The 13,734-nt window shown below is 50.4% G+C and overlaps 1 protein-coding gene across 1 annotated transcript; it reads left to right on the top strand.

The window, feature by feature from the left end:
- Positions 1–322: 322 nt before the first annotated feature.
- On the top strand, positions 323–7,964 carry LOC117086673 (cytochrome P450 2A13-like). The gene is made up of 9 exons (XM_033216130.1): positions 323–577; positions 856–1,018; positions 1,861–2,010; positions 2,246–2,406; positions 3,573–3,749; positions 5,447–5,588; positions 6,057–6,244; positions 6,757–6,898; positions 7,539–7,964. The coding sequence occupies exons 1-9, from the start codon at positions 398–400 to the stop codon at positions 7,718–7,720; spliced, it is 1,485 nt and encodes a 494-aa protein (XP_033072021.1). The 5' UTR covers positions 323–397; the 3' UTR covers positions 7,721–7,964.
- The last annotated feature ends 5,770 nt before the right edge of the window (positions 7,965–13,734 follow it).

The following is a 13,734-nucleotide window of genomic DNA, read 5'->3' as shown; positions in this document are numbered from 1 at the left end:
TGGATTCCTCTCCCCTGGAACCCCCAAATCCACAACTTTGGGGTGCATTCTCAGTCTCAGACCCCAAATCCAAAGCCCAAGTGCTCCCCTATGCAAATATTCCAAACTCCTCCGTTCTACAGTTTATCTGTTGCCCCCTCCTAAATCCATAGCCCTGGGGCACCCCTCCTGAAGTACCGCAGATTTAGTCTGGAGGCGCCCTCTCTGTTCAACTGCCCTGGGGTCCCCCTCCTCCTCCCTTGCTGACTGTGTCCCAAGCTAGGCGGGATTCATGGTGGGGGGTGTAGTGGGAGGTGAAATGAGGTGATTATGTAATCAGCCAAAGTCCGCCCCTCTTTATCAGGCAGTATAAAGGCAAACCACCCCAGCCGTCACCATCTGTCATCCCACTGCCACCATGCTGGCCTCAGGGCTGCTTCTGGTGGCCTTGCTGGCCTGCCTGACTGTGATGGTCTTGATGTCTGTCTGGCAGCAGAGGAAGAGCAGGGGGAAGCTGCCTCCGGGACCCACCCCATTGCCCTTCATTGGAAACTACCTGCAGCTGAACACAGAGCAGATGTGCAACTCCCTCATGAAGGTGTCCCAAGGCAGGGAGATGGGTGGCACGGGGTGGGGGCTGCCCAGTTGGCTGGGGCTTTGTGGCAGGGGATTGACCACTGTGGACCAGAGTCTTAGGAAAGGGAGTTTTGGAGGTTCAGCATCAGGGTCCTAGCCAGGAAAGACAGGATCTTAGAATGTCCAGCTCCCTGACTGTGAGAACCTGGGGGCGACGGATCCCAGTACTTGACATCTCGGTGCTGGGCCCATTCAGAGTGGGGGCTGCTCCCTCTAACCACTCCCACCCGCCTCCGTCAGATCAGTGAGCGCTATGGCCCTGTGTTCACCATTCACCTGGGGCCCCGGCGGGTCGTGGTGCTGTGCGGACATGATGCCGTCAAGGAGGCTCTCGTGGACCAGGCTGAGGAGTTTAGCGGGCGAGGCGAGCAAGCCACCTTCAACAGGGTCTTCAAAGGCTATGGTGAGGGGGTGCCCAAGAGGGGGAAGGTGGCCAAGAGAACACAATGGTCTCAGCGTCCCCAGCCTTCTCCCTGACTCTCCTGCCCACTGGAGGCTATGGCAGAGACCCCGGTCTGGTCTTCTCTCCCAATCTCCCTTCATTGTGGCCTCTCCGTGTGTATCCCTCACCTGTCTCCAGCGTCCCTGTCCTGATTCCTCCCTGCCTCTCTCTATCCCTTGTTCTCTCTCCTCCTTCTGTCTCACTGGAGTCTCCTCTTTCCCCTCTCTCTCCATCTCTGAGGACATCCTGGGTTTCTGTTTTCCAACCCTGGTCCTCTGTCTTCATTTGTCTTTTTGTCGTTCTCTGCTTCTGTGCTTCTCTATGTTTCTCTTCTCTCCGCTTCCCTCTCCCACTTCTTCCTCTGTCTTAGGATTTCATGGTATTCTGACTTCCACATCTCCAGCCTCCATCTCCTGGTAACAGTCTCTCTTCCTTCCAGACCCTCTCTGTTTGTCTCTGTATTTTTCTCTCTTCTTCAGCTCAGCTTAAGAATCTTTCACCATTTTTATTTCCTCCTCCCAGATCTCCCCATATCTCACTTCCCCTCCCTCCATCCTCTTCCTCCATCTCATCTCTCTTTCTCTTTCTCTCCCCCCTTCCTTCTCTCTCTCTCTCTCTCTCTCTCTCTCTCTCTCTCTCTCTCACTCATTCTGAGTTTGCAGCTCTCCTGGGCACTCTCGCTGAATCCATCTCTCTCCCACCCCAGTCCCTCTCTGCTCCACCCTTGGGGAGCCCGTTGGGGCTGGTCTGCTCCTGCCTCCGCCGCCCCCGACCTCTCTCCACCTCCACGTTCACCTCCCCAGGCGTGGCGTTCAGCAACGGGGAGCGCGCCAAGCAGCTTCGGCGCTTCTCCATCGCCACCCTGAGGGACTTCGGGGTGGGCAAGCGCGGCATCGAGGAGCGCATCCAGGAGGAGGCGGGCTTCCTCATCGAGGCCCTCCGGGGCACGCGCGGTGAGCAGGGGACTCCGAGTGCGGGGGCAGGAGCAGGAAAACGCCCAGGGCGGGGACCCGCGCCCGCGTTCTGCCTGAGGATGGGGACTAGGTGGGGAAAGGCCCCCGCACTTCCAGCCCTAGAGTCTGGCGCTGGGAACTTGGCTCAACAGGGCCCTGCCTCCCGGAATTCTGACTCTCCTCAGGCCTCTGAGTTGACTCTCTCCCCAACCCTCTCCTCCGGCCACATCCGCAGGCGCCAATATCGATCCCACCTTCTTCCTGAGCCGCACCGTCTCCAATGTCATCAGCTCCATTGTCTTTGGGGACCGCTTTGACTATGAGGACAAAGAGTTCCTGTCACTGCTGCGCATGATGCTGGGAAGCTTCCAGTTCACGGCAACCTCCACGGGGCAGGTAACCGGCTGCAGCCCGGCCCGTGACGCCCCTACCACAACCTGCCAACTGCTCCCCTACCTGGAGACAGGTGCCCCAAACTCCCACCCCTCCACACAGTGTCCCCTCAAAATCAGCCCCCAGTATTGGACAACTGGACGGTTGCACTAGAAACCAGGACGGATGCACAATACCCAGTCTCCAAGGACACCTGGATAGCCCAACAGATGCTCCCCAAAACAGAGCCTGCCGGCAGGATGCAAGCCCTCAACTCAGCTCTCTCACCTGGGCACGTGTTCCCATCCCCAATTTACTGTAATTTGTAACAAGTGCTCCCTACCCTGTTCTTCTGAATACTTTAACACCTGGACAAGTGACTGCCTCAACCCACCTCCTGCATACTTGAACAGCTGGTGCTGCAAAATCCAGCCCATCATAATCATTTCGCATCTACACAAATGTTCCAAATTAGCCCACTGGAATATCTGGCCAAGCACCCTCTACTTCACCCACCTTAAATACCTGAAAACATGGACAGCTGCCCTAACCAACACCCCAAACACATAAATATCTAGACAGATTATTCCCCAGACACCCAAGTAAGTGTTCGCCAACCCTTTGCAATCACACACCTTACAGAGGTGCTCCCAATACATCCCACTTGGATACATAAACACCTGAACAGGGATCCCCTCCACTTTAACATCTTCACCAGCTGCGCTTTAATACCTTAACACCTGAACAAAAGTCCCCAGTCCGGACCCAGTAAGTATCTGGATAGTTGTCCCCAACGAAGTCCACTTAAATGCCTAAATACCTAGACAGGTGATACTCCCCTCATACCAGCCACACCTGAATAGCTAAACACCTGGACAGGTGTCTTCCAACTCAACTTCACTTGAATATCTGAACACCTAGATGTGTGCTCCAATCCAGCCTCATTTAAATACCTGAAACCTGGATATATGCCTCAGTTCTTCTCACCTAAATTCCTAGAACGTGGCCCTGGCACCTAACCCACGTGAAAACTTAGATATAAGTTCCCATCCAACCCCACTGAAATACCTAAACACCTGGACAGGTGCCTTTAACTCAGTTCCTTCCTTGCTATGAAGCAAGTCCCATTCCCATCAGCTCCTGCCCCCTGACAACTGTCCTTCCCTCCCATCCTCTCTCTGCAACCCCAGCTCTATGAGATGTTCTCTTCAGTGATGAAACACCTGCCAGGACCACAGCAACAGGCCTTTAAGGAGCTGCAAGGGCTGGAGGACTTCATAGCCAAGAAGGTGGAGCACAACAGGCGCACGCTGGATCCCAATTCCCCACGGGACTTCATCGACTCCTTTCTCATCCGCATGCAGGAGGTACCCCCCAGCAGCCAGTGCGGGGAAATGCAAAGCCAGGCAGAGGGAAATCAGGCTGGGAGTGGGGCGGGCAGATAACACAGGCCCATTCAAATTAGCCCTCATCATAATAATTCTCACAATTGGCTGGGCAGAGTGGCTCACGCCTGTAATCCCAGCACTTTGGGAGGCCGAGGCAGGTGGATCACCTGAGGTCAGTAGTTCGACCAGCCTGGCCGACATGGTGAAACCCCGTCTCTACTAAAAATGCAGAAATGACCTAGGTATGGTGGCATGCGCCTGTAATCCCAGCTAGCTACTCAGGAGCCTGAGACAGGAGAATTGCTTGAACGCGGGAGGCAGAGGTTGCATTGAGCAGAGATCATGCCACTGCACTCTGGCCTGAGTGACACAGCAAGATTCTGAAAAAAAAAAAAAAATCCTCATAATCCCAACTATATCAACCACTGCTCTTCCATCCACTGAGCCCTCACCCACAGGCAGGACTTGTGCACGTGAATTAGAAGAGCAAGCACTTCTGCAGCACTACCAAATGCCAGGCACTGCGTTAAGTGCTTTAAGATAGTCCCCCACTGAACACTCACAACAGCTTTGAAGGAGGTTCAGTCATGGCCCCAATTGTACCAATGAGGAAACTGAGGCCCAGAGAGTCGAAGTGTCTTAACTGAGGTCACACAATAAGGAAGCCTTGGTCCCCCAAGCTCAAACCCTGGTGTCTCTGAGCCTAAAGCTGGTGCTTTTAACCACCAAGCTCTCTAACCATTCACGCCCTGGTTATCAGACACACCTCTGTAGACAGGTGACCTGGCTTTACATTACAGGGTCCCCACCTCCATCTGGACGTCAGTCTTCCATGTGGGAAGGCTTTAGGGAGTCTGAAGCTCAGGGAGAAAGGATCAAGGGAGAGGATTCCTCCACAGTAAGTTTCAAGATTTTTAGGGAAGAAATAGGATGCTGTTGCTTAAAGTGCTATGCTTGTTTCTTAGAAAAACTCTTTTTTCCTGACTTCATCTTGCTGTCTCTGTACTACTTTCTCTTCGTCTCCCCTCATCATTATCTTTCTGAATATTCCTACCATTAAAAAAGTAACAGACCGGGCAACATGACAAAACCCCATCTGTACAAAAACTACAAAAAAATGACTGGGCATAGTGGTACATGACTGTGGTCCCAGCTACTCAGGAGGTTGAGGTGGGAGGATAGCTTGAGCCCAGGGTGGGCAGAGGCAGCAATGAGCCAAGATCATGGCACTGCACTCCAGCCGGGGTGACAGAATAAGACTGTGTCTCAAAAAAATTAATTACTTTTTAAAAAATTAACCAATGAGCCTGCATGGTCATGTGCATTTGTGGTTCTAGCTACTCAGGAGGCTGAGGCTGGAGGATTCCTTGAACCCAGTTCAAGTCCACCCTGTGCAACTTAGCAACACCAAGTCTGTATAAGAAAAAAAGACTGACAGCTAAGTTGATATTTAAAGGACAGATGGTCAGCGAGGTAAAGAAGGTGAGAAGGAAGAGCATTTTGGGCAAAGCCAGCAGCCAGGGCAAGGGCTGGAACCTGGAGCGAGTCTGGCAGATCTAGGATCCTTCTTTCCACCTTTGGTCTGGACCAAAGAGAGGAAGATTCAAAGGAAAAGCCCTAGAAGGGCCCCAAGAGCATGGGAAGTGAGCTTGATCTAAAGCCCCCTCTCCCTGCAGGAGGAGAAGAACCCCAACACGGAGTTCCACTTGAAGAACCTGGTGCTGACCTCGCTGAACCTCTTCTTCGCGGGCACCGAGACCGTCAGCACCACCCTGCGCTACGGCTTCCTGCTGCTCATGAAACACCCAGCGGTGGAGGGTAAGGCTGGAGGGGGAGGGAAGTGGAGGGTCCCAGACCCTCAAAACTCTCCTGACCCTGGTGCAATGTCCCCACCTGCGCCAGATCCCAGGACCCTGAGTCGTGCCTTGCTGTCCAGAGACAGGGCAATATTCAGCTGATAGGAATCAGCTGAGTCTCACTGGCTATTAAAATACTGAAAATGTCTGCAGTGATTGGTCAGTCACTCCTGTCCCAAGCCCACTGAGTGCCCACTGTCTGCTCCTCCGGATCATCCCCTAAGTTCCTACCTGTGCCTCCTCTGTGATTTTGGCACAACCTGGTTAACAGGATCCTGCTCCAACAATGCGAATCACTGATGTCTGTTGTGAGTGGTCTACCTCCATGTCATTGGTGGAGCCATGTCATCCACCCCGTTTTACCTATTCAGACTATAATCCCTTCTCTGAGACCCCTAGATACCTAAACACATTCCCCCATCTCCCCAAGCCAAGGTCCACGAGGAGATTGACAGAGTGATTGGCAAGAACCGCCAGCCCAAGTTTGAGGACCGGGTCAAGATGCCCTACACGGACGCAGTGATCCACGAGATCCAAAGATTTGGAGACGTGATCCCCATGGGTTTGGCCCGCAGGGTCACCAAGGACACCAAGTTTAGAGATTTCTTCCTCCCTAAGGTGCTGTCCCCCACCCCACTCAGACTACAGGGACGTCCAGCCTCTCTCTGTTTCCCCAGCATCCCACCCCCATTAGAAGCTTTCTAGACCCTGTCCCACTCCCTCAATTAGTCAAAGAAGACTTCCCCCCCCACCACATCCGTTCCACCTTCCCACTTAGAGACTCCTGAGTCCTGCATCTCCCCAGACTCTTTGTGTCAGGAGAATCAACCCCATGTTCCCAAACTTCCTGTCTTAAGAAACAGGAGTCCCCTTTCCATGAGGCCTTTTGCCTTAGGGACACAAATCTCAGGTCCCCCAAACACCCTGCCTAGCAGGACATGGACCCCATGTCTCCCAAACTTCCTGTTGCAGAGACGTGAACCTTCTATCCCCCAAAGCTCCTCCCTCAGAGGACCCCAACTCTCTGCCACTTCCCCTTACCTGGGGCACCCTGGTCCCCCTCCAGCCCCCGTGTACTTTCACCAGTCCCCCACCTTCCTCATCACACACACCTTCCTCCTCCCTACCAGGGCACTGAAGTGTTCCCTATGCTGGGCTCCGTGCTGAAAGACCCCAGGTTCTTCTCCAACCCCCAGGACTTCAATCCCCAGCACTTCCTGGATGAGAAGGGGCAGTTTAAGAAGAGTGATGCTTTTGTGCCCTTTGCCATCGGTAAGAGACCACTGTTTGCTGCCAGGCCACTGCTCACACCAGCAGGTGCCTCCCTCACCCAGCTCCCCTCTCTGCGGTGTACCCTGGTATTTCTCCAGCTTGGAAGTTCCTGTTAGAATCTACCCTTGAGCCACCAGCTGATACTACCTTAACCACCAAGCACCCACTACCTGCGCCCAGGTAAAAGGAAAGGAAACATCTTTCCCCATAGATTTATTTGTCTAGGGTCACAGAGCAGATTCTTCAGATCCCTGAAAGGAGATAACAGCACAGCACAGCAGTCATATTTGCAAGTGTGTCTGGCAGGTAGGGGCATCTAAACCTCCCATTGCTACACCTGGCATGGATCACCCCATCTATGATGGATGCGTGACATTATGCGTTTTTCAAAACCCATAGAACTGTACAACACAGAGTAAACCCTAATGTAAACTATGGACTTTGGTTAGTAATAATATATCAATATTGGTTCACCATTGTTACATCTCTTATAGAAAGAAACTGAGGCTTCTCTGAAAGTCTCTCAGGCCATAATATTCCACCCCTCCTCCCTGGGAGAGGCGCAGCTGGAGGTCGGTAGTGGGGCGAGGCTGCACTGAGAGTGGGCTTCACCTCCACCCCTCCTGCCTCTCCTCCTCAGGAAAGCGGAACTGTTTCGGAGAAGGCCTGGCCAGAATGGAGCTCTTTCTCTTCCTCACCACCATCATGCAGAACTTTCGCTTCAAGTCCCCTCAGTCGCCCAAGGACATCGACGTGTCCCCCAAACACGTGGGCTTTGCCACGATCCCACCGAACTACACCATGAGCTTCCTGCCCCGCTGAGGGAGGGCCGTGCTGGGGCAGGACTGATGGGCGGGGCCAGGGGCGGGGCTCGTGGGAGGGGCGGGACTAAGAATGGTTGCAGGATGGGGCAAAGGAAGACTAGGTGGTTAGAGGGAAGAGAAGAAACAGAAGGGGCTCAGTTCACCTTGATGATGTCCTTCAGAGCTGGGATGAGAGGAAGGGAAACCTTACAGTATGCTATGGAGAGTAGTAATAATAGCAGCTCTTATTTCCTGAACAAGTACCTCCATGTCAGCTTTGTTCAGAAAGCGTTGCACGCTCACCTCACTTAATTGCCTCAAACCTCTGCAAAGGGGAACAGCACACGTGACAAAGCTGAGACTCAAAAAGTTGTCTCTATCTGATGTCTCACAAAACATAAGCACCCAGAAAATCTTTGAACACAGATCTGTGTCCATAGCCCTCTGGACAGATTCTTAAAAAGCACCCTACCTTATGTAAAACAGCTTAGTATAGCATCACACGGCCTGAACATCCCTGTCCTGAGGGTTTTTCCGGAGACCTGAAGGGCGGCTGTCCTTCCTTCACTGCACACTTGCCCACACTCTCACCTACTCAGCACGCTTTGAATACCAGGGTGCAGTCTGAGCTCACTACCAGGTAAGGCCACTGTGGCCCGTTCAGAGTCAGTACAGGGACACAGTGAGACATGAATGGATATACACAGTCAGTCCATTGATAATTCTTTTGCAGAGCAGAAGTTTTTAATTTTAATGACTTTCTGTCATTGTATCTCTTAATGAAGAAGTTGAAGGAGAAAACCACTTTCAGAGAATGCCAGGAGAACTCTGGATGAAGACGTACCATATGCATGTGTGTGATCATGTGCAGGCTTGCATGTGAGCATATGACTGCATATTCTTCTCCATGTATGCGTGAAACACATTCCACTATGCGTTTCTGAAGGTGGGGCTCTCCTGATGGATCTGGGGTCCATTGTAAGACCCAGTTAAGAGTTTCACAATCACTGCCCACTCTCAAGGAAGTTAGTGTATGTCCCTCTTAGAAGCTGCCTTACAACATTCACGAAAATTAACTCCCAAGTTTATCATAGACCTAAATGAAAAGTGAGTATAAAACTTCTAGAAGATAACACAGGAGAAAATCTAGATGACCTTAAGTTTGGTGATGACTTGTTAGATACAACACCCAAAGAATAATCCTTGAAAGAAGCAGTTGATAAGTTCTGTGTCATTAAAATTAAACATTTCTGCTCTGTAAAAGATTTGTCAAGAGAATGACAATACAAGCTACAGACTGGGAGAGCATATTTGCAGGGAACATACCTGATAAACGACTTACATTCAAAATACACAAAGGGGCCGGGCGCGGTGGCTCAAGCCTGTAATCCCAGCACTTTGGGAGGCCGAGACGGGTGGATCACAAGGTCAGGAGATCGAGACCATCCTGGCTAACACAGTGAAACCCCATCTCTACTAAAGAATACAAAAAAACTAGCTGGGCGAGGTGGCGGGCACCTGTAGTCCCAGCTACTCGGGAGGCTGAGGCAGGAGAATGGCATAAACCTGGGAGGCGGAGCTTGCAGTGAGCTGAGATCCGGCCACTGCACTCCAGCTCGGGCGACAGAACGAGACTCCGTCTCAAAAAAATAAATAAATAAATAAATAAAAGAAGTCAGGAAAGAACAGGAGCTGGAGAGGATGTGGGGAAATAGGAACACTTGTACACTGTTGGTGGGAGTGTAAATCATCAAGCAATTCATCAAGGATCTAGAACTAGAAATACCATTTGACCCAGTGATCCTATTACTGGGTAAATACCCAAAGGATTATAAATCATGCTACTATAAAGACACATGCACATGTATGTTTATTGTGGCACTATTCACCATAGCAAAGACTTGTAACCAACCCAAATGTCCATCAATAATAGACTGGATTAAGAAAACGTGGCATATATACACCATGGAATACTACGCAGCCATAAAAAAGGGATGAGTTTGCATCCTTTGTAGCGACATGCATGAAGCTGGAAACCATCTTTCTGAGCAAACTATCACAAGGACAGAAAACCAAATACAGCATGTTCTCACTCACAGGTGGGAATTGAACAATGAGAACACTTGGACACAGGTGGGGGAACATCACACAATGGGACCTGTCATGGGGTGAGTGATTGGGGGAGGGATAGCATTGGGAGAAATATCTAACGCAAATGACGAGTTAATGGGTGCAGCACGTCAACATGGCATATGTATACGTATGTAACAAACCTGCACGTTGTGCACATGTACCCTAGAATTTACAGCATAATAAAAATAAAATAACATAACACGAAATAAAAAAGAAGAAGAAAATTAAATCTAAGTAAAGCACTTAGAACAATTGCTGGCACATTGCTGTGTTAGTTGGTGTTCTCCCAAGCCAGAAGCAGCACAGGCAAGTTACCACGAGGGGGCGCTGTATTCTCCCAGCTCCACGGGTTACTCAGGCTGAGTTTGGCGGAGCATCACAACAGCCCTGAATTAGAATCCTGCTCTGCCACTGCCTGGTTGAGAACTTTTACTACCTGCCTAGCTGAGACATTTACTAGCACTAGGCCTCTTTATTCATTTCAGTTCATTCCTTTTTTTTCTTCTTTTTTTTTTTGAGACACTCTCACTCTGTCGCCCAGGCTGGAGTGTGGTGGCACAATCTTGGCTCACCACAACCTTCACCTCTGGGGTTCAAAGGATTCTCCTGCCTCAGCCTCCGGGGTGGCTGGGATACAGGCACCCGCCACCACCTCTGGTAAATTTTTATATTTTTAGTAGAGATGGGGTTTTACCATGTCAGCCAGGCTGGTGTTGAACTCCTGACCTCCTGTGATCCACCCACCTCGGCCTCCCAAAGTGCTGGGATTGCAAGCCTGAGCCAATATGCCCGGCAGAAAGCTGGTTTTCTTGAGAGGTGATGAAGACTTGAGGCCACGTCAACCATACCTGAGTTAGAATTCCAGTTCCAGCACCTACAATCTGTATTTCCTTTGATAAATGACTTCACCAGTCTGCCCTTCAGTTTCCTCCTTTATCAAATGAGTATTTTAACAAGATCTCTGTATAACATACAGCAATCAGGATGGATACACCATGAGGATTCAATGTGATACTGTAGGAAATCCTTTAATGCAAGACTTGGCATGAAAAGCAACTCCTATCAACCTTAAAATATTAAGACTAATATTAAACTAATTCTTGGGGGCAGGAAGATCACATGAGGGCAGTTCAGGACCAGCCTGGCCAACATGGTGAAACTCCATCTCTACTAAAAATACAAAATTAGTTGGGTGTGGTGGCGTGCACCTGTAATCCCAGCTACTCAGGAGACTGAGTCAGGAGAATCGCTTGAACCCAGGAGGCAGAGGCTGCAATGAGCCAAAATCACACCACTGCACTCCAGCCTAGGCGACAGACTCTGTCACAAACCCAGCCCCCCTCCCAAAGCCCCCCAAAAACCTGTGCAGGAGTGCTATTCTCAGCATTTTATTTTTTTCATTGATTTTTGAAACAGGGTCTCACTCTCTCACCCAGGCTGGAGTGCGGTGGCACGATCACAGCTCACTGCAGCATTGACTTCCTGGGCTCAAGCGATCCTCGCACCTCAGCCTCCTGACTAGCTGGGACTACAGGTGTGTGCCACTAAGTCTGGATAATTTTCAAATTTTTTTGTAGAGATGGAGTCTCACTATGTTGCCCAGGCTGGTCTCAAACTCTTTGGTTCAAGCAATCCTCCCGCCTCAGCCTCACAATGTGCTGGGATTAGAGTCATGAGCCACCGTGCCTGGCTTCATCACCATTTTATAGATGAGGAAACAGAGGCACAGATGCGTGAAGACATTTGCTCAACTTCACATCGCTAGTGGCTGGTCCGGGATTCAGATTTAGAACAGTTACTTCAGATCTATTCTCCTTTGCACAACCACTCCACTCTCATTTTACAGATGAGAAACGGAGGCTCAGTGAGGGGAAAATTCTTGATCAGGACTGTACAGGCAATGCTAGGATTTGAGCACTGCGTTCTTCTTTAGCTGGCACAGAGAAGTACCTGAGGTATTCCAGGGCTGTCCAGGTGGAGGCCCTTGCCTTGGCCACAGGAGTACACGGAGTCGGGGAGATATTAGAACACAAGTCACTGATGTGGGCAGATCACCTGAAGTCAGAAGTTTGAGACCAACCTGGCCAACATGGTGAAAACCCATCTCTACTAAAAATACAAAAATTAGCCGGGTATGGTGGTGTGTGCCTGTAATCCCAGCTACTCAGGAGGCTGAGGCAGGAGAATTACTGGAACCTTGGGGGTGGATGTTGCAGTGAACCGAGATGGCTCCATTGCACTCCAGCCTGGGTGACAGAGTGAGACTCTGTCTCAAAAAACAAACAAAAACAAACAAACAAACAAACAAAAAATGAACACAGTTCAGAAGAATTCCTCAGGAGGTTAAGGGTCCCCACCTGCTTTGTCCACAGAGTTTATGTCCTTCTCAAGAAGGGTGTGAGAGAGAGACACGGAGACATGTCTAGAGATACAGGGCTCTTTTTATGTTTTATGTTTTGTTTTGTTTTGTTTTAGTTGGAGTCTCACTCTGTTGTCCAGGATGGGGTGTTTCCCAGGCTGTAGTGGAGTACTCTAGCTCTGGCAGCCCATCTGTAGCTCCCCTGGCCCATGTCTAGCTCCACGGGCCTGACTCTAGCTCCCTCCACCTCTCTGTGAATGTCTATGTCTCTCCCTGTGTCAATTACACATTCACCAAACACTTACTGTGTGTCTACCCACTGGCATATTGAGTCTCATGTCCAACCTCACAATGACTCTATAGGGTTGGTGTATTCGTTCATTCTCATGCTGCCAAAGAACACATACCTGAGACTGGGTAATTTATGAAGAAAAAGATTTAATGGAGTCACAGTTCCACATGGCTGGGGAAGCCTCACAATCATGACAGAAGGCAGAGGAGGAAGACAGACACATCTTACACGGCGGCAGGCAAGAGACAGAGTGTGTGCAGGGAAAACTGCCCTTTGTAAAACCATCAGATCGCGTGAGAATTATTCACTATCACAAAACAGCATGGGAAAATCCACCCCCATGATTCAATTACCTCCCACTGGCTCCCTCCCACGACATGTGGGGATTATGGGAACTATATCTCAAAATGAGATTTGGGTGGGACACAGCCAACCCATATCATTCCACCCCTGACCACTCCCAAATCTCATGTCCTCACATTTCAAAATAAATCATGCCTTCCCAACAGTCCCCCAAGGGACCCTTAACTCATTTCAGCATTAACTCAGAAGTCCACAGTTCAAAGTCTCATCTGATATGAGGCAAGTCCCTTCTGACTATCAACCTGTAAAATTAAAAGCAAGTTAATTATTTCCTAGATACAATGGAGGTACAGCCACTGGGTAAATATACCCATTCCAAAAGGAGAAATTGGCCAAAACAAGGGGCTATAGGCCCCATGCAAGTCCACAATCCAGCAGGGCAGTCAAATCTTAAATCTCCAAAATGATCTCCTTTGACACCATGTCTCACATTCAGGTCACGCTGATGCAAGAGGTGGGTTCCCATGACCATAGGCAGCCCTGCCCCTGTGGCTTGCAGAGTATGGTGCCACTCCTGGCTGCCTTTACAGGCTGGCATTGAGTGTCTGTGACTTTTCCAGGTGCACAGTGCAAGTTGTTGGTGGATCTACCATTCTGGGCTCTGGAGGACAGAGGCCCTCTTCTCACAGCTCCACTAAGCAGTGCCCCAGTGGGGACTCTGTGTAGGGGCTCCAACCCCACATTTGCTTTCTTCACTGCTCTAGCAAAGGTTCTCCATGAGGACCCTGCCCCTGCAGCAGTCCTCTGCCTGGTCACCCTGGTGTTTCCATACATCCTCTGAAATCTAGGTGGAGGTTCCCAAACCTCAGTTCTTGTCTCCTGTGCACTCACAGGCCCAACACCACTTGGAAATTTCGAAGGCTTGGAGCTTGCACCCTCCGAAGCC

The sequence above is a fragment of the Trachypithecus francoisi genome, unplaced genomic scaffold (genome assembly GCF_009764315.1).
Source record: "Trachypithecus francoisi isolate TF-2019V2 unplaced genomic scaffold, Tfra_2.0 Contig00590, whole genome shotgun sequence".
Lineage (NCBI taxonomy): Eukaryota > Metazoa > Chordata > Mammalia > Primates > Cercopithecidae > Trachypithecus > Trachypithecus francoisi.
The sequence above is the reverse complement of the archived record's forward strand: the minus strand, read 5'-3'. Positions and strand labels throughout refer to the sequence as shown.